At 35.7% G+C, this 27350-nt stretch overlaps 2 protein-coding genes across 3 annotated transcripts; both read left to right on the top strand.

The window, feature by feature from the left end:
- The first annotated feature begins 20091 nt into the window (after positions 1–20091).
- LOC145075095 (putative histone H2A variant 3) lies at positions 20092–21351 on the top strand. Its single transcript, XM_079021403.1, has 3 exons — positions 20092–20340; positions 20622–20758; positions 20843–21351. The coding sequence occupies exons 2-3, from the start codon at positions 20642–20644 to the stop codon at positions 21137–21139; spliced, it is 414 nt and encodes a 137-aa protein (XP_078877529.1). The 5' UTR covers positions 20092–20340; positions 20622–20641; the 3' UTR covers positions 21140–21351.
- Positions 21352–22853: 1502 nt separating this feature from the next.
- Positions 22854–25271, top strand: LOC145073688 (beta-carotene isomerase D27, chloroplastic-like). Of its 2 annotated transcripts, none has more exons than XM_079020203.1 (7): positions 22854–23187; positions 23273–23412; positions 23505–23597; positions 23963–24024; positions 24147–24253; positions 24643–24735; positions 24848–25271. In XM_079020203.1, exons 1-7 carry the CDS (start codon positions 22917–22919, stop codon positions 24886–24888), a joined length of 807 nt encoding a protein of 268 aa, XP_078876329.1. In that variant the 5' UTR covers positions 22854–22916; the 3' UTR covers positions 24889–25271. The 2 variants fall into 2 exon arrangements, with proteins under 2 accessions (XP_078876329.1, XP_078876328.1); XM_079020202.1 differs by having other exon boundaries at positions 23505–23602; positions 23968–24024.
- Positions 25272–27350: the final 2079 nt, after the last annotated feature.

Raw genomic sequence — 27350 nt, 5'->3', positions numbered from 1 at the left:
TTAATGGTTATTGCTAATATCATAGAGTAGAAGTACTTCGCCTCTTGAAGGCTTATAAACTTTTGATTTTACTTTTTGCCTACACTTGATGGTTTATATCTTAGGGGTCACAAATGATTTTAACATCGCGCTGCAAAAAAAAGGACCATGATATTGTAAAAGCAGTGCATCAAGTGAGATCCTTTAAGGACATGCTTAATCAAATGCGGGAGGAAGGATGAGAATTGTTTTTAAAAGATGTTACTTTGTTTTGTGAAAAATGTGATATTGAAATATTGAATATGGAAGATCCATATTACAGTGGAACAAGTCGTCGCAAAGTTTCACAGGTTAGAAACTACATCTTTTTTTCAAGTTTCTTAATTAATCATTAATGCATTCTTGTATTTAACTCACAGATTAACTACTTGCACCACTACAAAGTTGACGTATTTATTGTTGTCATTGATATGCAATCCCAAAAGCTCAACAATCGATTTAATGAAATAAACACGCCATTGCTTGTTTCGATGGCTTATTTGTGTCCAAGTAAGTGTTTGCAAACATTTAATGTAGATGAGATACTCAAGATAGCTTCGTTATATTTTAACGAGTTCCCAGAACATGACCTTGGAGCACTTAGAGCGAGTCTTCAAAATTATATTGTGGATGTACGATGTAACACCTCGTGTTTTCGCCTTGTAGTATAATCAAAAATAGAAATTTTAGATAGAAGATTATTTAGAATAAATAATCTAAATGGAAACCGTAGTGATCGGAAAAATGAATCCATGCATATAAAGAACATCTAAATCTGACTTCATTAGATGAAGTTATGATTTTTCTAAGATTCGGCGCAACAGAGGGCACACAGAAATTGAATTTTAGGACGATAGATTATTAGGAAAAATAATTTAAAAGAGAGTTGAACATATCATTCATAGGAGTCTATCTATGTAAAGAACATAGAGAACAAAATTCGTATGTAGGAGTAATGCTTTCTGCATCGATCTCTAACAAGCTAAGCCTATCAAAAAATATAAGTTTTTGATAGAGTGAGAATTAGTGGTTGGGGTCGAAACGAAAGTTGTAGATCTTATTGAGAGATTTCTGGATATGTAAAGAATGTCTAAAACGAAGCTCGTATGAAGAAGTTACGTCACTTCAAAAATCTGGAAAACCAGGTGCACGAAGTGCCCGGTGCGCACCGATGACATGGCGGAACCAGAGAGCGCCACATGGCAGGTCGTCCACTCCCTCCTCCCAAAGGTCAAGATAATGTGGTACAATACAGGCATGACACATGGCACCACAAGAATTGGACACGTGGCAACATTTAGAAAAAGGAGATGTGGACGGCTCAGCACGCGACATGTGGCACCAGGAAAAGGAGGACATATCAGCACTGTGTGCGATGCGCATAATATGGGGTGTGGCGGGCATCATTTCTTTTCCTATAAATAGCTACAAAAACATGCTAATTTTCCCTCACCACTCATCCAAAACCTCTCTGGAGATCTTCCTTTCCCGAGTTTGATTTTTTTAGAATAACTATAGTATTTTAGCTAAATTTTGGAGTAGCTAGGAGTCCAACACATAAGAGTATACTATTCGAGATCTATCTAAATATTTTTCCCGGTTTCGCCTAAAGCTCTGTAAGTTAAGCTGCACTCTCTCCTTTTCAATTTAACTTATATTTATAGTCATAAGCCGTTATTATGGACCTATAAATAAGATTTATCAGTAATTCCAAGTCACAATACTGATTAATCTACTTACTGGAGAGGTTTCTATAATTGTCACGTTGGCTTGGTTGTATGATTTCAGAAAAGCCATATGCCGAAATCATCTTGCCTCCCAACTGTCCTACCTGGCTGATTCTTAATTGACAGAACTATCAGTATTCATTGGGATTAGTGATAGATCTAGCCTACATTATCGGATTTCCTTATGATTTGATAAGTTATAGTATTATAGGTTAATACTCGTTAGGCATGTTGCTCGTTAGTAAGATCGTCCGGGTAGCCGTTAAACTTTGGAGTAGCCGTCTAGGTGAGTTCATATCACTATATTATTATCTTACATACTTATAAAGCTTGCATTTTCCCTTGATTGCCATGCATTTGAAACCCCCCACGATAATTTGCTAAAACTTCATGCATTTGAAACCCCCAAACCTTTTCACCTTCTTAATAATTAATCACACATAATCAATGGTAATTCATATGAGATAATAATTTGCTAAAACCTCATGCATTTCTATGGTACTAAAACATGTTTGAGTTTTGGGGTTTTAGACTTTAGTAAATGGGTAATCCGTTTGATACGTTGGATTTGAAGCTATCTTATTCGAATTACCCAAAACAAGAGATAAATTAATAGTATATGCTCATGCATGTTTTGTATAAGCCCCAATCAAAATACAATATATCATGATCATACAATTAAGTGTCTTTTATTCCATTTTTGGCTTTATAACAAAAGTTTGTTTACGTGACGAAGAAAGAAAACTTGAAGATGAATATTTGGGTTGGATGTTTATACAAAATTTGTTTTAAATATATAATATAAATATAAATACACAAATGTGTGTCAAATACAACCCGTCACAAATTTAATGTTATAAACTACAATATAACTCAATGTGGTTTTCCAAATATAATGTTTATACTATAATATAATATATTAGAAGAACACCATATAGTAGACGAATCCCACATGTTGTGCACAAATTTAGTTGCATAGATAATATATTATAATTATATTTCATTTAAAATATGTTAAGGTCATTTGGTTATTACATGGTTGTATTAGGCACTATAGTCTCAGATATTTTGAATGACTCTTACAAAAATGATGTCTGTAATTTGAATATAATGTAATATCTTATGATGTTTATTGAATGATATTATCTTCGATTGAACACTTTTTAATTGGAATCAATTTTATTATAGTTAAAAACTTTGGCTCCGTTTTTTCTTTTCATTAGTTCTAGAATATAATTTTTTATGTTAACTTAAAATATGTCACTATCTTAAAATAGATTGAGAATGAGATTTTTTATATTTACTTAAAATATGGCACCATTTTCTATTCAATAGTAAAACTAACAAAATCATTAAATATGTATTTTTATGAGGTTCAACATAAATAGACGACCACATATGAGAATCCATATCTAATCAATCACAACTAATTACATTAAATACTAATGTGTACATAAAAATTACATTTAAAATTTTAAACTAATAGTAAAAAAAATTCATTATTTATTATGATAAAAAATTTGTAAATCAAAAAATATAAATGATATTTAATCGCATACAAGTTTTATGTATGACTTATTCAGAATACATTAAACCATATATAACCATATTAAACTACATAATTATCCCACTGCGCAACGCGCGGGCATTCGCCTAGTTCCAGTATATATTCATGTATGTTAAGATATAAGAGCTAGTAGAGTAGAGCCCATAGCGAAGTTTCTATGTGAATGTAGGGTCGAATGTGTAGTGTCTGTGTGTGATTGTTGGTATTCTTAAAAAATAGTGAGGGTAGATGGCAGAATGAACAAAGTAAGGAAGCCTATAGATTCGTGTATGTGTAGTTAGGGTTGATAAAGGAATGAACAAAGTACGGGAACCTATAGAGCCGCGTAGATTTTATGGCGGAACGATTAAAGTATGAGAGCCATTATGTGTATGCATGTATAAGTATTATGGTATATGGTATATTGGGGAAACTCATTAAGTCTAGCGCTTACCCAATTGTTTATAAATGTTTTTCAGGAACTTCACTAGTTCGTAAGAAGGGCAAGGTTCGACTGTATACACGCGAATTCGTAATCATGATTCCGCATAATGTAAATTATACTCTGATGTAAATGAACGTTTTGGAACTAATAAAAATGAAAATTTTGGGTTGAAAATCGGGACGTTACAAGTTGGTATCAAAGCCCTAGTTTGAGTGAATTGGATGAACAGTCGTGTGATTCCAAACTCAGACTAAGGATCTGAGTAATTAACAAATCTTTTTATAAAAAATTATAATTCAAAAGGGGGAAAAATGCAATGCGTACAGTAAGCCAAAGCTTGTAAAGGAAAGTGATTCCCAAAATATCCATATTTGTTATGTTTGCTGATATATGAAATGTTAAAAATACATGTTAGTATGTAGGCTAGAGATCTTTTTAGAAATTGTCGATTAGAATTGCCTAATATATTTAGTTGCCTTAAAGCCTAGGGATTTGCTTGTTAATTGTTGCTTAGAACCTCTATTAATATTAATTAGTTATTCGAAAAATACATTAGGTTGCATGCTCCCAAATTTAATTAGTTTTAGATTGTTTGATTTGGTGCTACTACGCATCTCTTGTCTGAGTACAACCGTTGTAGTGTCGGATCATTCAGTCGATAGACTGTTTGATTTTAGCGGCATGCAATTGTATTCGTCTGATATTTAGTTAATATTAGTAGAAGTTATTCCTCAGTCGATAATAGAGTGAAGCGAAAGGAATCCTAGAAGGAGAGTCTAGGAAATATAATATGACATATAATAGGACATCGGTAGGAACATAAGATCCAAAAAAAAGTGTACGAAAGAGAGTAGTTAGACCCTTGAGCACTGTGTTTGTGCGTGTGAAAAGGCATGTCTATAGGAGAGAGTAATAAATTAGAAACATTCGGATAATTCTTGGAATACATGTAAAAAGATATGTAAAGTAGTATAAGGGCCCATATTACCAGAAATACAGGGTTCATACTTGAATCAAGAAGAGTCACAAGGTTACTAAGAAACTGGAAAGGATCGATCATTACCCCAAAAAATTTATAGATTCGTATTAATCTAGCCCCATCTGTATCTCCAGAATGGTAATGATCACAAGAGGAAGCGGTTCGGGTTCTGGATCAAAAGGATCAGGATCAAGCGAGACTGACATGCATGACTGGATAGAAGCAACAATATCAACTGTTGTAAGAGAAATGATTCCAAAGATGTTCGGAACTATCAAGACTGAACTAATCACCATGTTTGGCGAACGATATGTTGTCATAGATAACACTGCTTCGGCAGCCTCGCCTAGGGAGAAGGAGATACCTTATAGAGAGTTTTACACACCAATCCCCTAGAGTTGGAAGGTGTGTGGGATCCAATTGTTGTAATTAGATGGATCTCCGATGTAGAAGGATGCTTCTACAATTGTGCTTGTCGACAAACCTGAAGTTCAGATATACGTAAAATATTCTACGGCTAGGAGCAAAAGACTGGTGAATCTTTGTCACCAAGAACTATTCACCGGTCGAGAAGAGCACGGTGACTTGGGAATAGTTCGTTGAGAGGTTCAAGGCAGAGTACATTCCACCAGTAGAGAGAGAGAGGGGGGAGAGAGAGACCCGCTCAAAAGTATCTGTCAATCAAACATACCACTGAATCGGTGACCGAGATCACCAAGATGTTCACTGAGAGGGCCTTATTCTGCCCAGAGTATGCATCATCAGAATAGGTTCATATGTATCGATAGTTGAGTATGCTCAAGACAGATATCAGGGAGTTTGTATCAAGCAATCGATACGGTACCTTAGCAGAGATGCGTGAGTATGCTAGGAGAAGAGAAATTGAGTTAGAAACCCAAGTGAAGGAAAAAAGGCAGACTTCATCTCCGTCCCAGCCAGCAGCCAAGAAATCCAAGCACATAGATTCAAAGGTTGGAGGATAAAGAGGTCCTCAGTGTAGTAAATGTGGAAACACTCAATAAGGAGTTTGTTGCACTTTGATATGCTACAAGTGTGGCAAGGAAGGACATTACAGCCGAGACTGTAATCATAAGGTACAGGGAGTGTGCATATGTTTCCACTGCAATCAGATGGTCCACATCAAGGCCAATTATCCTCTTCTGAACCCAACAGGCTCAATACAAGCTCCAACACCTGCAACTTTAAGGATAACCGATGGACGACAAGGCCGAGTTGAAACCCTAAGAACCAAAGAGATGGCCTTTCAACTCATAGTAGAGGAAGCAAGGGAAGCATCGGAGAACGTGGCGGGTTGTTCTATTGACCGAGAGAAGGCTCATACAGAGTAAATTAGTTTTAGGTTTCCACTAGAGCTCTATGTTAGGTTTAATAAATGTATGAAGACAATATTATAATAAAGTTATAATATTTACTTTAGATATTGTTACTAGTCAAACATATGCATTGTATATTTCCAAACAACATATGCTCATCCAGTTTTAAGGAACTCACTTTTGAAGGATACAAGTAGTAAGTAGTATGATAGGAATATTGATTGTCATGAGATATGATAAACATGAGTCTCTTCAAAGTCAAATAGACAAAATCATCTTAGGATTTGGTCAATGGCAAGTAGTAGCACATAATGGGTCGAACCCAAGTTGCGAGAAACCGTTCCTTAAAGTAGAATTACGAGGAGTAATTTAACTTTCGGTTTCGACGTCAAGGTAGTGTTACAAGTAGGATCTTAGAATTTTCCTAAATCCCATATATGAATCAGACATCCATTTAGGTTCATACCTTCCCGAATGGAGTGTATATCCTCGCAACAGAGGATTAGGAACTCCATAGATAGTATAGTTACCATAGAAAGCATCAGATATACACTAAACTGAGGTATTTGATTTCATCACTAGTAAAGGATTTAGCTAACCCATGAAAAAGACCTTTAGCACTAGAATCAACTTCAAGGAGAAGAGTTTTCATAACTATTAGGAACCCAAAAGAGGAGACTATTTGGAAGAGATTATGTCCTTTAAGCATATGGTAATATTTTAAAGTAACTCTAGGCATCAGGATAGACCACATGTTTAGTTTAGTCAATAAGCAAGCCTTATGAGGAGTCTGTCACTAGTATCAGAATGTTGGTTCCAAAAGTTCAAACTAGTGATCCCATAATAATAGCTTTAATTAAATTACAAGTTGGTGGAACACCCGAAATAGGTCAAATTACCATTGTAATCTAGATTCGTGTGTGATTTAAGGATATAGCTTAAGCCGTTTAGAGGCATTGTCCCAGGAAATGAATTCTATTTGGAAGTCATAGATAAATTTCCTTAATCAGTTGCCTAAAATCCAGTCGACCATGTTCCTAGCCAAAGAAACCAATCGACAGTTCTCGTATGAAGAAGATCATTCGCCACAGAGTATAGTCCAAACCAACAAGTTTTCGGATTTGGAAGACTTCACAAGGAGTTCGAGCATTTAAGGCAGATAATGAAGTTCTACACAACAACGTCGAGTAGATCATGCGATGATCTCGAATACCGTCTTATAAAGACATGTAGGATTTAGCTTAAGGAACACTAGGAGCCAGATTCGGGGACGAAACCTCTGTAAGTGGGGGAGAGTTGTAACACCCCTTTTTTTTCGCCTGGCAATATAATCTAAAATAGGAATTTTAGATAGAAGATTATTTAGAATAAATAATCTAAATGTAAGTCGTAGTAATCGAAAAATCAAGTCCATACATAAAGAACATTCAAATCTGACTTCATTAGATGAAGTTATGATTTTTCTAAGATTCAACGCAATAGAGTGCGCACAGAAATTGAATTTTAGAACGATAGATTATTAGGAAAAATAATCTAAACGAGAGTTGAAGATCTCATCCACAAGAGTCCGTCGATATAAGGAACATCGAGAACGGAGTTCGTATGTCTGGTTCAAAGATTATTATTTGTGTGTTCTTCCTCTTTCTGAGCAACTTGAATTTGCAACCTCTGATTTATATGTTTATGAGATTCGGATTCACATATTTTCATTCGGAAATTTGCTTGATCAACAACGGTTTCCGAGGCTTGCATTTTACTTCCTTCGGAATGGTTACATATGGTCTGGTACCATCATTCATACCATTTACAAGTTTAAACAGGTTCATTTCGACCTTGATTGACGAGTCATTGGTTATGTTTCGGGAGTTCGGGTTGTCATTTCGGTTATCGGCGTTACTTCAGTTCAAAATTATGATTGTTCAGCAATGGATTTTATTATATATATCTTTCAATGTTTGTTCAGTTCGGCAATACATCACTAATTCTACCCATGACCCGAAAAATATCATCCTCGTTTTTACGGGTGGATGCTCACACCAATGGGGAGCATGCGATGCTCCATCATATCCGACATATTCTCTTTCCCGGTTTCATGATTATTTTTTATCTTTATTACATAATCGATAAAAATAGGGGGAGAATCATGAGCATCCAATTTGAGTTTATTATTAGAGTTTTTACATTAGAGACATTTGAAGACAAATATCGATTCAGTATTCTGATGTGTGTCAACTAGCAAATTAGGTTTGAGATTGTGACTCTTGTTCAAACAATCCCTATATGAAACCTTATTTCATTAAGCTATTGAAGTCCAAAACAACAATGTTATATGAATACATATGTGCATACACAAAGAATCAAGTAGTAATAACCTCATGCAAGCCCAAAACTTGATCCAATAGCTAAGCCTAATCAGTTTTTGGGCCTTGACCCAAGAATTCTCGGCCTAAACACTATAGGCCGTAAACCCATTTCCTTTGGGCCTTATTGGCCCAAAAAACTTTCTTATTGGTCCCAATTAAGTCCAAAAGATCATACACACTCCAAACCGAAAACCCAATTAAGAACATAGGGTGTTTTCGGCCACCCTGAAACCGAAAACCCCCTTGAGAAGCCTCTAAGGCCGAAAACCTCCTAGGATTTTCGGTTGGGAGTCAAGACTAACAAAAAAGAGAGAAAAGGAAATACCAACAAGGGTGACACCTCACTATTACCCCACAAACATCAACACAATTAACCATCATATATCCATGCATATCTACTAATGATCACCATACTTCTATGTTAATTATCCAACATGTTTCTAAGATAATTATCCATCAAATAACAAGAAAGCAACCCTACCTCCCCCATAAATTCCGTTCACCTCCCCCCTCTCTCTTCATCTTCATCTCTCACTTCATATTCTCCATTCCTCCATAATCCTCTAAAGAACAAATTCAAGTCTTCCAAAGATCCATCCCTCTAAGTTGGTTATTAGGATTTTTGGTAAGCATTCCTTGTTAATCTAGTGTTTTTATACACATTCATACTAGTTTTGTTACATTTACACACATTTATATGTGTTATTATCCATAGGGTAATACCATCTTCTAGTGTTCTTCAACCATCTTCAAGTGTTCTAAGCTTGAGGATCTTCATCTTAATCTCTTTATCCACTAAGAAATCCACTAAATGTGAGTTCATACCCCTTCATTATCTAGTTTTACAAGTTTTTAGGGGGAATACAAGTACACAAATCTTATTTGGGTGATCTAAAGTCTTTGCAAACTAAAAATACAAGTTATGTCACTAAAACATATATAAGCTTAAAAATCAGCTTTCTATAGAAAAATTATGGTCAGCTCACCGACTGTTTTTCCCTACTTAAACTTCGTATATTTCAAAACTGTTCAATGCAAATAGTTCAGGTCTATACCTTTTTAAGGACTGCTAGCACACGTTTATACGATTTTTCTACAATTTACGGTGATTTTTACAAAATTGCCTATCATTTAAGAACATTTTCAAAACAGTCTTTAAAAATGAACGTTTTAACTATGTTTAGGAACCATTTAAGTCTAAGGGAAAATATTATGGACAAAGTAGACTCATTTTCTAAGCTCTGATTGTTTACAGATCCAAATTTTGACCTATGATGATTTTTATATAATTTTTCTAAAGTAGACTCATTTTCTAAGCTCTGATTGTTTACGGATCCAAATTTCGACCTATGATGATTTTTATATAATTTCTCTAAAAACATGGACAGAAAAATCAAAAACTAGAAAGTGTCTTTATCATACTAAATGTTTTATACTTGTGTTTAGATGTAAGTTTATATGTTATAATCTTTTAAAATATCAAGATATGATAACTTACATGTGTTTATATATCTGATTATATAAATGGAGCTTTTCTAGCAAAAATGGTTAAATTATAGTTACTTACTGATTTAGTGGGTTTTAACCCAAAAATATTATGTTTTGATTTCACATTTACATATTAGACAAAAATACACTTTGATATTTATATAAAAGATTATATATGAATAGTTTCAAAGACATACTTATTACATTTTACAAGAAAAAAAGGAGTCGTAGTTCGCGTAAATCCGTTAATGCTCTGGTGAGACGTTCCTTCACCGTACCTACCTAGCGTACACCTTAAGTCTTGGATTACAACTAGATTCTCCTTGAAGGAGAGCGAGACCATTGTGTATAGATCTATATGGGATTGACAACCCCAAACCCTAGTTGTTTGCTACAGTTAGGCCGACAAGTCTAGGGAGACAAAAATCTACCAATTCTGACGCCTTAAGAACGCCGTTCGGGCATAGCAGTCATATCAAGCATGATTATAAGAACTCATATAGGGATTAACAAAACTATATCGGTTTACATGAAGCTTACACTTCACCGGTTTTATTAAAATATAAAACTACATATCATTTTCAGTACACAATCATTTACACTTTTGGTCTTAGGGTTTAAGACTATAGCTTACTTATAAGAAAATATTGGATTTTATGGTTACATACATTATTACTTCACAAGGAAAAGATACAAGGGAATTACATACAATTACAATTCATATTAAAGAAAATATCATATTTTCTGGAAGTATATAAAACCATTTTTCGCAAAACGGTTACAAACCATTTTCATACAAAATGCTTATGAATTCACCAGCTTTATAGTTGACACTTTTTAAATTCACTTGTATTCTCCGGAAACCAGTAGACATGTATTCCACCCTTCTTGAGGGTCGACGTCGTCGTTTCACGTTTTCCACTTTTCAGTTATTTGCAGTGTTGCAGAAATCGGCGATTAATCGTTAATCGGACCTCCACCGATGAGATTTATTGCTAATCGGCCACTATAATCGGGTTTGGTCAATATAGGTCAAAGTCGGAATTAATCAGACCTAATCGGACTTACTCGAACCTAATCGGGTTTGGTCAACGCAGGTTAAAGTCGGACCTAATCGGACCTAATCACCGATTAATCGCTTTTTTGTAGGATTAAAATTAGATTTATAAAATTTTGAATAATTTTCTTAATAATTAATGGTCCCCGATTAATCTCTGCCTAACCAATTAATCCCTAATCGCTAGTCCACCGATTAGCGATTTCTGCAACCATGGTTATTTGTATATAACTTTTGAACAAACAAAGTGTTGTAAACAATGTAAAATTGTATTATCAATGTATGAATGTTTGGGTTGCTATGTTTAATTACTATTCAATTGTTATGATACTGTACATGAAGTTACTCCATCCGCCCCTAGACGTTTCCGCCGTTCTGGTTTTGGGATGGCTGGTGAATCCCTTAGAGGGATGGATAAGAACTTGGAAGTCAAGGGTGGCGGAGCCTTATACCTCATGGATCGGATCTGGACACCGAAACACGGTGGCTTCAGGGACTTGGTCATGACCGAAGCTCACAACGCCCGTTATTCCGTCCACCCGGGTTCAAATAAGATGTATCTGGATCTTAAAAAGTTATACTGGTGGCCTAACATGAAAGCAGATATTGCTACCTTCGTGAGTAAATGCCTTACTTGCGCAAAGGTCAAGGTCGAATACCAGAAACCCTCCGGTCTTCTACAACAACCGGAGATACCAGAATGGAAGTGGGAGCAGATCACTATGGACTTCATAACCAAGTTGCCCAAGACAACGGGTGGACTTGATTCCATATGGGTCATCGTCGATAGACTGACCAAGTCTGCACACTTCCTACCGATCAAAGAAACAGACAAGATGGAGAAACTTACCAGAACTTACATTAGGGAGATTATAAGGCTGCACGGTGTTCCTTTATCTATCATCTCGGACCGAGATAGTAGATTCACTTCGAGGTTCTGGCAGTCATTACAAAGTTCCCTAGGAACTAGGGTGGACATGAGTACAGCCTACCATCCACAGACCGACGGGCAAAGTCAGAGGACTATCCAAACCTTAGAAGATAGGTTGCGTGCCTGTGTGATAGACTTTGGAAAAGCTTGGGATACTCATTTACCCTTTGTTGAATTTTCCTACAACAACAGTTATCATACGAGCATAAAGGCAGCTCCATTCGAGGCCCTCTATGGCCGAAAGTGCAGATCCCCTCTGTGCTGGGCTGAAGTGGGTGATATCCAATTAGCTAAGGGACAAGTTCCCGAAAGCACTCTCACGGGTCCGGAGATCATTCGGGAAACGACAGAGAAGATCGTTCAAATTCGTGAACGGTTGAAAGCCTTTAGAGACCGACAGAAAAGCTACGATGACAAGCGTAGGAAACCATTGGAGTTCCAAGTGGGCGACCGAGTCCTACTGAAGGTCTCACCCTGGAAGGGCTTGATACGCTTTGGGAAGCGTGGGAAGCTCAATCCAAGATACATAGGGCCTTTCGAGATTCTCGTGAGAATCGGCCCTGTGGCTTACAAACTCAATCTACCGCATGAACTCAGTAACGTACTCCTACCTTCCACGTGTCAAACTTGAAAAAGTGTCTATCCGACGCGACTCTTGTTATTCCACTCGACGAGATCGAGATCAACGAGAGCCTCAACTTCGTGGAGGAACCAGTAGAGATCATGGACCGAGAGGTCAAGCAAACAAAGCAGAGCCGTATCCCGATAGTGAAGGTGTGCTGGAACGCAAAGCGTGGACCGGAATTCACTTGGGAACGTGAGGATCAGATGAAACTGAAATACCCTCACCTTTTCACTTAGTTATTTGTAATTTCTTATTTGCTTAAATTCTAATTTCGGGACGAAATTCCTTCTAACGGGGGGATGATGTGACAACCCGAAATTTCCATTCTGTACAAACTATATCACTTCAATAGAAGTTATAGCAGTCACAGTTAATTTTCAGATTTTTCGCGTAAGTTTGAGAAATTCAGGGTTTACACTTCAGGAAATATCAGGAGAGTGGGTGCGCTAGGGTTTTGTGCAACACTGTTATTCCAACACTCTATTATATTAGAGATCATTACAGGAATAAAAATATTTTCTGCCAAAAATATCTCAGGACTATAAATAGAATTCTGAACCAAATTCATTCACTATTCACATTTCCAACTAGAGAAAAGCCATTTTCTCTCTCACATATCTTCGGGTTTTTATCCCAAATCATGAGTACCTCTTTCTAGTAATGTTAGAAAGCTTTATATGTGTTTATAACATGATTTAGAAGGCTAAATCACTAGATCTAGGAGTTTACTCCCCAAGGTGTTCTTGGGCGGTAAACTCCCGAAACAAAGCCGAGACCGACCCTTGTGTTATGCAACTGCCTTAGACTCATGTGTATGTGTGTTAGGGACAAGAAAACAACCAAGAATCACCCAATTTTGGGAGTTCACGACCCAAGAGTTTCTTAGGCCGTAAACTCCCTTTTCAAACTCAAAATGGTGCTTTTCAGGCACCTAAAGCTTAGGACTTTTATCTAGACTTGTTCCCATTTAATCTAAGGCCTTAAGCACATCAAAATCACTTATCAAAGTGAGTTTATGGCCAAGAAATTGTTCTTGGGCCGTAAACATGAAAGAAGGGCACCAAAGTGTGTCTAATGTCTTCATATGCTTGAAATAAAAGCCTAGAACTTATACCACCTATGCTTGAGGCTTGAAATCAACAAGAACACCATTCCAAGGGAGTTTACGGCCGTAAACTCCAAAGGAATTGGCCTTAGGGCCGTAAACTCCTAAATGGAGTGTTTCTAGACCTTAAACCCTTCCAAGAATTTAACCACCAAGTTGGAATAATTCTAGGAATCATTTGGAACTTCAAAACACACAAAACACCCATGGTTGGGAGTTTACGGCCGTAAACTCAAGAGTTTACAACCGTAAACTCCATGTGTGTTAGTATATGAGGAGTAAACTCATATATGGGGTCCTTTGGAACCCTAAACACAAGTACCTTGTCCCACAATGGCTTAGATGCAATCCTTAGGGCTTAAAACACTTATATAAAGTGTTTATTATGTCTAGGATGTCTTAACATTATCAATTAGTGATTCGAGACTAATTGAGTGCATATATGTGTGATTATATGTTCATTAGGATCGTAGTGTGTGTACAAGTCCTCGCTTGACACCTAGCAATCCTATACCGTTCAGTTCATCCAAATCACCAACTATAGGTGAGTTCATACCCCTTAATCAATGTTTTAAATGATTTTAAATGCTTTAATGGGGGGAATACAAGTAGAAAACAATATGTTATTAAATCAATCTTATGTATTTTATAACTGTGTTTTCACTCAGTAGATTTCACATATTTCAAAAGGTGTCACATGAAATGGTTTTCTATCTTAAAATACTTTGATAACAGAAGTATTAGTTTTGAAATGTTTATTAAAATGACATCAAGTCACTCTTAATTATAGTTCAAAACTCCAAGATATCTTGCAAAACCATTATTTTACCTTCTTGAATCAAACTATACTTATGCGCATATGTTCATTTATATGTTAGAGATTATAGTTTTCATCCTTCGTTCAGTTTCCCACACCCTGGTGTATCGAGGGTGCATAAATCTACTTGAACAAACACTTACTTTCCAGTTAATTATCATAGGGATAGTTAGAAGAAACAAAACATTCGGGTCTTGGTAGAAGACTACACTTCATACTTATAGAACATTTGGGTCTTGGTAGAAGACTACACTTCATACTTATAGAACATTCGGGTCTTGGTAGAAGACTACCTAGTCATAGCAAAACATTCGGGGCTTGGTAGAAGAATACACTTCATACTTATAGAACATTCGGGTTTTGGTAGAAGACTACATAGTCATAACAAAACATTCGGGTCTTGGTAGAAGACTACACTTCATACTTATAGGAAATAAGGGATTTTCTAGGGTTTTTCATACTTACATCCACATTTTCATTTAAAGGTTTACATGGCCTTCATGATATATTTTCATAAGCAAGACAATGACACTTAATTACTTATGAATTCACCAGCTTTAAAGTTGATACTCTCTTTCAAAATAACTTGTATTCTCAGGTCAACAGTAGACAGGTACGATGGCCAGGTTTTGAGAAGATGGAGCAGACAAGTATCGTCTTTTATTTTGATTGTATATTTTTGGTGTCTTATTACAATGAAAGAACACACATGTATTAAACTTTACTTATAATGCAATGGATGATGTTGTTGCTTGTTTATTATATTACATTGTTGTGATACTATACATGACGTCCTCCACCCCTGAACGTTTCCGCCGTTCGTGGTTTTGGGGTGTGACAGGAAACCTGGTGAGTACATTGGGTTTTCAACCCAAAATAATATAATTATTATGTTTAAACAATCAAACAATCAACCCTATTACCCATACCCATTATCTTCTTTACTCTTAAGGATCTACCATAAGAATCAGCTATTCCTCGTTCATTTATTCCTAAGGATTATCCTAAGGAATAGGTACAAAGTCCATCGTTACCAACGTTTATAGTTTACAACAGGTGAACACGAAGTCCAAAACATCTGGTAAACACTTACTTCAAAAATAACCAGTGAACATACTTAGTTTAAAATACCTAGTGAACACACTCAGTTCAAATACCTAGTGAACACACTCAATTCAAAATACCCAGTGAACACACTCAGTTCAAATACCTAGTGAACACACTTAGTTCAAAAATATATAGTGAACACACTTAGTTCAAAAATACTTAGTGAACACACTTAGTTCAAAAATACCTAGTGAACACACTCAGTTCAAAAATATACAGTGAACACACTTAGTTCAAAAATACCTACTGAACACACTCAATTCAAAATACCTAGTGAACACCTAGTTCAAAAACACCTACAGATTACGAGCCTGCTAACGTTCTACTGGAATGTCTGGTATCGTCCGTGGTCGTCATCTATACTCCACTAGATGACTGGATCACTGTCAGCATTGATGTATTTCATCGTGTTATCACAACTATTTCATCTACCCATGTTTTACCCAACACATTTTGTAGATATAAAATACATATATACAGTTTAAATCATTTAAAACATGTATAAAATATTTCACCCAACGTAGACATCAAGTATTCAGACAATATGCACACATAGCACGGAATTTATATTAAAATACTTCATATCTATGTGTAAGATGAAAGGGACTATGCACTCACCTGATTAGGTGGTGACTCGGTACTCGGATAACACTTCGTTATCTCAAAACAATTTTCCCTCGACAAAACATTGGGTTTTCTCGAAAACCGGGCTTCGCTGGAGCAACGTTCCCGAGCCGAAAGGCTCTTTTCTCGGGGCTTTGGGAGCCTCGGGGCTTCCTTTGGATGCTAGGGGGTTTACTTATGCTTTTAGGAGGCTTAGGGAGCTTAGAGAGAGAGAGTATAGAGAGAGAAAGAAGAGGATTGAGGGGTGAGGAAATGAGGGAACCAGACACCTCTATTTATAGGGTGAAATCCTGACGGACTCGCCGAGTCGGTGCCACGTGTCATCACCTGATGGCTTTTTTTGGGGAGAAAACCTTGACCCATATTCAGCCACGTCACCCCTTTTATAGCAGCACCCTGCCGACTTCTAAACCCCGTAACTTTCGCATACGAGCTCCGTTTTCGACGTTATTTATATCCACGCGTAGTTAAAAACAAGATCTACAACTTTCATTTAGACTCCGTCGGCTAATTCTCGACTGATATTAAATTTAACAATAGGAAGAGTTTAGACTGTTAAATGACCGCGAAGAATTCGTAATTCCTTCATACGGACTCCGTTTTCATTTGTATTTTTATCGTTGAGTTCCTATTAATGAGATCTTCAACTCTCATTTAGGTCGCGTAATCCAAAAACCGCTCGAACTAAAATTCGAGTTTCGGGTCGTGCATTGCTAAGCCGAATCTTAGAAAAATCATAACTTCCTCATACGAAGTCAGATTTGGGCGTTCTTTTTATGGAGCTTCTCGGTTTAACGTATACTACAACTTTGGTTTAGATCACTAAGGCTAAAAGTCGCTCCATCGTAAATTTACTATTTACGCTTCCCGATGTCGTGCCGATTTTGCTATAAAACTTCGACGAGCCATAACTTCTTCGTTATAACTCGGATTTCGGCGTTCTTTATATGTACGGAAACCTTGAGACATATTCTACAACTTGGTTAAGACTATTTATTATAAATAATATTTTGCCAAAAAGTCGTTTTCAACACTTATTGCCTCAAAATTGACTAGCCCGGATCTACAAGCGTTACAATGTTTTATTTGTGTTTGCATCCATATCAGATCTTTTGATTGTTCGAGTTTAGATTTGCGATATTTTAAATAAGAAGATTATTTTGGTGATGTGACGTGACACTGATTTTTGATCTTCCGATCAAATTTTTGGCATTGCTAGACCATGTCTTCAGATTCACATTGTTTATCATTCAGGCTTTACTATTGGATGCTTCACATTTTCAACAAGTTATTCTTCAGAGATTATTTGGTGCATTATCACTCGAATTTGGAATACTGAAGACGTTTTGGGATTATACATTGTGCTCTTCGGTTCTACAGTTAGGGGGGGGGGGGGAAATTGTGGACATGATTGGTTTTTGGGGACTGATCGATTTCTAAGTTTGGGATTTCATATTTTATTTAGAGTTGGGATCTTTTTATGTTCTTTGATGATACGAATCCCATTTCTTGATTTTGAGATCACGACAACTTCTGCTTTTCCGAGATACTTCAGCACCGAATTCTGCCCGTCGGATGTTCCGCCTTTTATCACTACTTTACCTTCACCATTTCTGAGCATTTAGGGGGGAGATTGTTGGAACATGAAAATGCTCTACAAGTATAAGTGATTTGTTTTGGTAGAATATTCTCTTGTATGAGAGTATATTCCCTCCATTAGTATATAAAGTGGAGGCGAGTGCTCATTTTATTAAGGTGTTGTTTGTTTTTTTCTAAAAAACCTCTTCTAACCACTTCTTGCTGCATTGCGCAACACTTGCCCCTTCGCAACTGTTTGTTTTTCAGAAGACTTCTGTCTTAAAAACTGTTGCGCGTGTGTTGCGTTGCGCATTATTTGACCGTCTGCTTCAAACCTCTTCACACTTTACTTTAACTCATTGCAACAGTCTACAGAGGTTAAAAAACAAACAAATTTTTTATTACATGCTGTAGACGTTTGGTTCACCTCTTCTGTTATAGAGGGTTGCAAATGTGGTTTGCAAATTTCAGACATTTTCGCTTCGAAAAAACAAACGACACCTAATAGTGCACTATATAGACAGTTAGAGAGAGAGAGAGAGAGAGAGAGAGAGAGTATATGCGTGTTTGGCTGGGGATTCTCCCTAGCCATGAGAGTTGTTCATGTAACATTTTGTATCTCTCTATCTATTCATTATTATTTTACTCACATATTATGTTCATCATTGTTCATACAATTATCTTCTTGATATTATTATACTGCACCAATCCAATAGACAAATAGGTTCATACACTATGAATACGTATAAATAGACTAAGAATGGAAAAAAAATACAATCATTTATCATCTTCAAAACCTATATGAAAGGGGTAAGATGAGAATGGATTCTCGGTTTGCAAACACAATACATGGTTAACAAAAAAAGGTCTGTAATCTCCCTTATTCATGCTTTCCTCCGTCGGTCCACCTAACTATCACAAATTTGCATCAACCATTCACCACCACTATACCACCCATTACCGCCACCAATTGTAACCTTTAACCCACCACCGCTACCAATTGTCGAGCACCATCACCTTCCACCTCCTCTATTTGAAAACAACTGTATATCCCACTTTGTCATATGTGTTATCACCACCGCCAACACCACAAACCACTTGCCACTTTCAAACCATTCTTTTACCACCCTTGGTGTAGCTCGATTTCACCATCGAACCAGTTGAGCCAAAAAAGAAAAGAAATAAGGAAAAAGGGGTCGATAAGTAGGGATTTCAAAAATGAGATTCAAACTTCACTTCTCGGATTAAGGGAGAGAGGTTGAAGAAAAAGCTGAACTGGGGATAAAGATTGCGAGTATCATTGATTGAATATACAAGATTTAAGGAGATCAACATAACAAATATGAAGATTGACTTGGCGAGATTTAAGGCATGAACAGAAAATAAGCTAGAAGAGTACCGGACAAACGCCACATGTTTCAAACTTTTAATGGTACTCTTTTATTAAAACAAGGATTTTCATTTTAGTCGGACACACATGAGTTTGAATCATGGATTCACCACTGATTAAAAAATGTTTTTTTTTTTGAAAAATAATATATTTTAGCTTTTCAAAAATATTTATGCTTCTATAGAAAAATCAAATTTCCAAATATTTATGGTTTTGTCCTTCACTAGGGTTATTATTGTATGATCGATGATCTACATGTGTACCTTCTACTCAATATTTATACCTATTATTTATATTAACATATATTTTTTATTTATATATTATAAGTGATAATATGAGTTTAGATGTGATTATATATATACTATGGTTGTCAAAATCACGATCCTGGTCGTAGGATCGTACAATCGTAAGTATAAAAAACGAGTCGGATCATAAATAGATCGTATTTGGGGTAGGATTGAGATTCGATCCGATCCTAAATTTCATTGTTTTTTTTGCAAATGATTTTTTTTACCATTTTATGTCTTTTACCCTTACCAATTTATCGTTTATCATTTTGTGTTGTGACTTATGATTAATATTTTAAAGTTTTTATAACTTCTGCACAAAAAATTGAATGTTTGAAATATTTTCATGTTTTAAAATTATAAATTAAAATTATGTTTTTTTTTTTTTTTTTTTGAAATCTTAGGATCCCAATCTTACAAATCGAAAAACGAAACTATATAGGATCCTAATCCAGACTATAAGTCCTACGATAACAAACATGTAAAAACCATTGGAGAGAGTGATTTTAATAGTATTGGATCCCAATCGAGGCCCTGTAAGTTTTGTGGTTGACTAGGAGTGAGGTTGTGATGATTATATGGGCTGAAATGAGTGGCGGGCTTCTACATGGACTATTTGTATACTTCATTTTAATGGAGTCGAAACTCGAAAAGGGGGCAAGCCATTGGGATTTGAGAGTTCAGGAATAGGATTATGTTGTTCAAACTTGAAATTCAAAGGAAAATTTTGAATTGACGATTTCCCACCACAAGGTTCAGCCGCCAAAGCTAGATTTCAAAAACTTTGAATTGAAATTGCGAATCCGCTAAATTTTTACGAGCCATAAATACTTTCAACACAACTCCATACCTCCATTTCACCTTCTTCTCTTCGAGTTATCAGTTGTTCAATTGTTCTCCCGTCTTGCAATATCGTAAGGTAACAATCTTCTAAACAATATCCCTTAGTGTACGATTCGATTTGACAAGTAGATTAAAACTTTTTTGATTTTCAATGTTAATCCTTTTATGTAAATTACCAGTACAATCCACTCAGATCTGCGATTTAGGGTTCTGTCCAGAATGTTTACAGTTTGCTTACTATAAACCCTAATTACACATCAATCGTAACGCAGATACTTTGACTATTTCATCAAATTAACGTAACTTTAATTTTCGTCAAGTTTTGTAAACATTTTCTTTGTTTATTTTTCTCTAAAGCGTTCGTGTAAGTGGGAGAGATGGCCGGAAAGGGTGGGAAGGGTTTATTGGCCGGAAAAACACCGGCGGCAGCAGCAGCTAACAAGGACAAAGATAAGAAGAGGCCGATTTCCCGATCTGCTAGAGCTGGCCTCCAGGTTCGACATAAACCCTAACTATTTTCCTGAATTACTGTTGTATCTTTTGGTGTTGTAATATTATTAATGTGGGGATGAATTCAGTTTCCAGTAGGTAGGATTCATCGCCATTTAAAAACTAGAACTTCTGCAAATGGACGTGTTGGAGCCACTGCTGCTGTTTACTCCGCTGCCATTCTTGAGTACTTAACTGCTGAGGTGCTTGAGTTAGCTGGAAACGCTAGCAAAGATTTGAAGGTGAAGAGGATTACACCTCGCCATCTGCAGTTAGCCATCCGTGGGGATGAAGAACTTGATACCCTTATCAAAGGAACCATTGCTGGAGGTGGTGTCATTCCCCACATTCACAAGTCCCTCATCAACAAAACCACAAAGGAATGAGTCTCTTTCTCTCTCTCTCTCTCTCTCTCTCTCTCTCTCTCTTTTTCTTTCTTTTTTGTTAGCCAATTAGACAATGTGTTTGGCTTTTGACTGGAATTTGTGGCAAAAGATTGATGTGGTATTGGTGTTTGTTTATTGTATTTGAATTTTTAGTTTTTTAGGATCGATGTACATGGCATATAATCCCAGATTATGCTTTAGAATTTTTGTAACTTCTGGTTGCATTTCTATCTCCCTGTTGAGAGTTTTGTTTGGTCGCTATATTTATCTTGTTGTCAAGAATTTGTAGCGTTATATCTTTGTCATTAGATCCAACAAAAGTTGGTTCAGAATTTAATTGGCTGTTGAAGTTCATTACGCATGAAGAACTTAACAAAATGAGGTTGTTGTGTCATGTCAATTATGTGATATAACTTGTGCTAATAAAATGTAATAGGTAAATAATGTTTTATTTTTTTCAAAACTCCTCGATTTTTTTTGCAAAAAATATTATATATTGATTTTTCATGTAAAAGATTGAAACGATCGTCTATTTCCGTTAGAAATCTTCTGATAGATTTTTTTAGGATATGAAAAGTTTTTTTACAATATTGAAGTCTAGTAAATTAGTAAGGATAAATCCGTTGAAACGATGTATCTTCTCCATTGATAAAAAATCCATGGATTAGGTAGTCATGCAAGTAAGGTTATTTGAAAATCCAACTTATTTCGTTAACTTAAAAATTTAGAATTGTGATTTTTAATTGAGAAAAGTCAAATCATTTTTTTAATCTCATCGACAAAAGAAATAGTTTTTAAAAGAAGAAAAAAAAGACAAAATGGTGGGACTCACAAGTCGGAAGAATCTAGTTTATTATATACTGCTTTTCTATATATATATATATATATATATATATATATTAGTTTATAACCCGTGGGAACCACGGTTACAAAATTAATTAAGTTTTTTTTAGTGAAAATTCAAAGTTATTAATCAATTATTTTAAATAAATTATTAATTAGGAGATTTTTTAGTTATATAAAACTATAATTATTGATTTTAAATAAATATGTGAAATTATATCACTTTATAATTTGTGTTAATTTTATTTTAATGCTATTAATTTAATGTAGATAGAGTGAAAAATTTAAAATTTAAAATAATAATCAATAGGTTGACATGTGACAAATATTAATTAGTAGACATAATATGATGACACATGGCAAAAGAAGAATAAAACATGCATTAATTAAGAGGTTTAATAAGATGATACATATCAAAAGGAGAATAAAACTATTTTTTTATTAGAATAGGAAAATTATATAGTTAATTGCAGAAAGCTCATCTGTTTATTATATGAACCTAAAGATAGGGTCCTTGAAAGTTTTTCATTGCTAATTGATTCCTATGTTTTGAATTTTTTTGAATCAATTCCTTATCATTATTTAACACTGTTAGTATTTCACCGCAAAATCCAAGTATGCTATTAAATATAAAAATAAAAAGGTAAGGGTTATAGCGATGATGAGTTTGTGTCTTGAGGGTAGTCATTGAAGTGGAAGAAATAGTTGATTAAAGTTTTTAAAAAATTAACAGTAAAATAGTAATTTTACACCTAATTAAATTGGAATAAAACGACATCAATGATAAGCACAGGGACCATTTTCGAAATTTCCTCTATATTATATTAATATGTCATGTTTAACCATAAAATATGTGAAGCTGGCTGTTAAGTGTTGGTGTTAACTTCTACTTCTACTTCTACTTCAATTCTCTCTCTAACATCTTTCCAGTGGTATGGGAACAACCATTCCGTCAGCTCAGCCAACGATAGTTCCATTTCCGGCAATGTCTTGCCGGAAACCACCACGTACTCCTTCCTTTTTGTCTGTCCTAACACAGCCCACGTTTGTGACTATCAACGAAGATGACCTTAATCTTAATCTAAAGATTAATACACGAAATAATACAACTGCCACCACATCAAAGAGTACTGTTGTTTATCACGACAGCTTGATTGAATCTATTGCCATTGATTACATCTCCAAAGCCTTCCAAGAAACCAGTGGTTCGTTTCATTTTTCAGTTACCCATTAAATTATCATGCACACGCATGCATTTTTTTTTATTAATTAAAAGGAAGATAATTGCAGGTTTGAGAAACGAAAAATCTGGGTACGACGGGTTTGTGGCAGTTTCATCAGCGGTATTTCGGGAGTTTGATCCTACACAACAACGTCAAATTGTTGATAAGACTCTCGAGAAAGCTATTCCTGGTTTTATGCTTATTATGGCAAGTTAATTCTTTGTTTTTATTGACTTCTTTTCTTTGTGTTGTTGTTTTATTCTGTTTTTAAGTGGAATTTAATTGTTTTGGATAAGCAGATTAGAAATCTGATGCCAGAATCGAAGTTTACAAGGGAGTTTTTTGCCGTTTTCACCACCGTCTTCTTTCGTTGGTTAGTCGGGCCTAGCGAGGTAAGGTTTGAAGTTTTAAATAACTTCCGTAAACATATATATGTTATATTTATAAGCTTTAGTGATTAATCAAAATAATTATTTAACATTTTAACTAAAAAAATATACTAGTGCATTCCTATTCCCTACGACATGTCCATATACAGACAAATATCTTGACTAATATCTCATCATATTCTTATAGTATGCATAAATTATGATTTTATGTAGTTTTGATTTTTAACATGAAATTCAGCGCATCAATTTTTCATTCATAGTTTAAAGTATTATGCGTGTATACAACTAGTTAGATTTTTAATATGATCGAAAAGAATACAGTAATGTTGTCATTAATTATTAATTAAGCAAATTCCATTGTTTGGAAGGTAAGAGAGTCGGAGTTTGAAGGGAAAAAAGAGAGAAACGTTGTCCACATACAGAAATGCAGGTATTTTTTCTTGCCTGGTTGCTAAAACTACAGAAATAATTCAAATTTTGTGCCAAATTATTTAACCATGAAAAATATTTAATGTGATGGTGAGACTCTAACGATACTAAGGTAAATTTTAGGTTTTTGGAGCAGGCTAATTGCATAGGCATGTGTACAAACCTCTGCAAGATTCCGACACAAGAGTTTATTAAGAAAAATTTCGGAACTCCAGTCAACATGGTCCCTAGTAAGTTACAAATATGTGAATTCCTAAATAGGAAAAGTGCACCTAGCTAGATTTACACTTGATTAATAAGTGCACTCAAATCAATTCAAGAAACTCAAAGAGAATCAGGAATCTTATAATTTATAGGGAGTAACAGTACCTGCACTAATATATAGAGGCTTGAAAACATGTATGGTGGGCCCATGTGTACTCCACTTGGGGTGCACCACTGCAAGTAGAGCGTAAAAGTGTTGGTTCCAATTTTTTTATAATCAATTTCAAGAGTGAATTCAGTCTCTTTTATGTTTCAAATCCGAGTGCCATTACATTTTTTGAGCAGACATTAAGTTATTGCATCATCCCCATATATATAAGTTGTGATCATTATATATGCATATCACAATTTGCAGATTTTGATGATATGAGTTGTGAGATTATATTCGGTCAAGATCCTCCAGCACAAGAAGATGATCCGGCATTTAAGCGACCATGCTACAAACTATGTATATACTCTTCATATTTAAGAACTCGATCGCATAAATAACAGGCACATAAAAAAACACATATAGATTAAGATTATCGTTTACATATTTTGATATATGTTGTTGTATGCAGGTAATGTAAAAAAAAGACATAGTGCAAGCTGCAGTAAGTAGACCTTCAAGGAGACACATGCAATATAGGGATTCAAAGAAGAAAAGCTAGGTTGTGGAGAAGATGCTGCTGTGACTGTGCTGACCCTTCTCACACTCATTAATACGCTATAAGTACGTCATAAGTCACTTGAAAAGATCAAGGCATGTCATAATGTGTTTTTGTGATTGGGAAAGATGCCATCGAGTAATGCAGGAAAACCATATGTGTATCATTAGCGGACAACCATTAATTATTGTGAATATGTAGTAAATAAACAGCGTTACTTTTTAAGATGCGTTTAATTCTTGTACATACAATTAATCGTGTTTTGATTTTTTTGTTAAAAATAGGGGTTTGTAATAGGGTATGTTGATATCAAACTTGGATATATGCTTGGATCGTATATTTACTGTCCTTGAACAATATTTATGACCTTGATTGCCCGGTTGCACGAAATTGGTTAGATGATAATCCAAAGAGAAGGACACTTCGAGTTTTCGGCACAAAATTAGAAGTCCACATCTAGATTCGTTTTAAGGTGTGTAAGTGTTCAAATTGCTCAAAAAACAAATATTACATCTATATACGTATGCCGTATTATAAATATGATTTCATTGCCTTCAAAATGGGAATTACACGGTTTATATACATATATGATATGGGCTGAGCCTATATGAAGGGTACAACACATGGGCTAACTAAGTAACACATGAATACAAGAATACAAATACATTAACATTTTCTTGCAGTTTTATCGGGAGGATATTGTCAGACGTTCAAACTAGAACGAAAGTCATGAAATGAAGAAGTAGAAAGGTTCTTAATTAGTAAATATGTCGGTATACTATGATGAAGATGGAAAATGAAGAACACGGATGTCGTCGAGAGCAACTTTGTCCCTGACAAGGTGTATGTCAATCTCTATATGATTCGTGTGTTGGTGTTGAATAGGGTTTAAAGACATGTATACAACACTGATGTTGTCGCAGTAAATGGTGGTTGGACAATGACGCTCTGTAAGGAAGTTGCAAAGTCAACATGTCTCAACAACTGCGTTAGCAACTCCCGACATTCTGCCTCTACACTGGAGCACGAGACAAAGACTTGGCATTCGGAAGACCAAGAGATGAGGTTGTCTCCAAAAAAGACACAATAACCACTAGTAGACATACGCGTGGTACGACACCCACCCCAGTTGACATCTGAGTAGGTAGTAAGGTTCCCAATTGGGGATACTTAAATTTGTAAGTTGTGATTAATGATGCCATAAATGTGTATGAGTATGCATTTGAGAGCATTAATATGTTGCTCTCTAGGGTAGTGCATATATACACATGTCTCCTGAAAAACAAAAGCAATGTTCGGTTTAGTGAAGGTGAGATACTGGAGAGCACCTGCTAGACTACAAATTAGGGTCGGGTCTTTGACGAGAGGATCAATGTCGTCTAGTTTGTGAACTTCTTGGGCAGGGGTATGAGGTGGGTTGCAATGTAGCATGTGAGCTCGTGATGTCAATCACATATTGTTGTTGTGAGATAAAGAGACCAAAGGAATATTGAATATAAGACCCCCTAAAAATAGTTTTGGCCCCCAAGGTTTGTCATGGGAAATTCATGTCCCAACTATGTGATAATGTGTTGGAGAAGTGTGGTGGATTAGGCAGTAAAAATAATGTCATCCACGTATAGTAGCAAGTAAGCTATGACACTAGATAAAAGCATGATAGATAATGATGGTTCAGTACGATAGTGTTGAAAATCAATGTGTGTAGCATACTAAGTAAACCCAATGTACCAGACCTCCCCGGGGGGTGGGGGGTGTTTGAGGCCATAAAGAGACTTCTAACGAAGGCAAACATGATTCTGGAATATAGAGTCCTTAAATATCTAAGACTAATGCTTGTAAACGATTTCCCACAGGTGCCCGTGAAGGAAATCATTCTTCACATCTAACTGATGAATGTGCCAATGACGTGAGAGAGCAATGCTAAGAACTATCAAAATCATGGTCGGTTTGAGAATCGTGCGATGACCAACTGTTGACTGCGACCATAAGCTACAAGTCTATCATTGTAGGATGAAAGGGATCCATTTTCATGAAACTTGTGGCAAAAAAACCATATAGATTGCATATATTGATCCTAGGGGGTCACATTACGAGTTTCCAAGTTCTATTTGAGATAAGTGCACGAAACTCACCAGTCATATAAGCCAATGTGGGCCCTGTAATGCTTATAAGTGAGATGAATAGAGAGGAGGCACATAGGAAGTATGAAGATTAAGACGATAAGTGGGTTTAACAATGTCATTTCGATCACGAATAGTCATGGGATGAGTAGGAGGTGGTTATATAGAAGTGTTAGGAAAAGTTCGGACCGTGGGTGATGGGTAAGTGTCATGGGTTTCAAACAATACATGGTTACAGATAAATCACCCATGGTAATCGAATGGAGTTATGTGTCGAGTTGTATCACACACGTATC

Source organism: Lactuca serriola, chromosome 9 (assembly GCF_051521515.1).
Source record: "Lactuca serriola cultivar US96UC23 chromosome 9, Lser_US96UC23_V15, whole genome shotgun sequence".
Classification (NCBI taxonomy): Eukaryota; Viridiplantae; Streptophyta; class Magnoliopsida; order Asterales; family Asteraceae; genus Lactuca; species Lactuca serriola.
This window is presented reverse-complemented; position numbering and strand designations above follow the sequence as displayed.

Coding starts and splice junctions, on each gene's coding strand:
- LOC145073688 (XM_079020203.1), top strand. CDS start 22,917: ATGGGAACAACCATTCCGTCAGCTCAGCCAACGATAGTTCCATTTCCG. Junction 23,413..23,504: donor CTGGTTTTATGCTTATTATG/GCAAGTTAATTC, acceptor TTGGATAAGCAG/ATTAGAAATCTGATGCCAGA. Junction 24,025..24,146: donor GTCCACATACAGAAATGCAG/GTATTTTTTCTT, acceptor GGTAAATTTTAG/GTTTTTGGAGCAGGCTAATT.
- LOC145075095 (XM_079021403.1), top strand. CDS start 20,642: ATGGCCGGAAAGGGTGGGAAGGGTTTATTGGCCGGAAAAACACCGGCG. Junction 20,759..20,842: donor CTGCTAGAGCTGGCCTCCAG/GTTCGACATAAA, acceptor GGATGAATTCAG/TTTCCAGTAGGTAGGATTCA.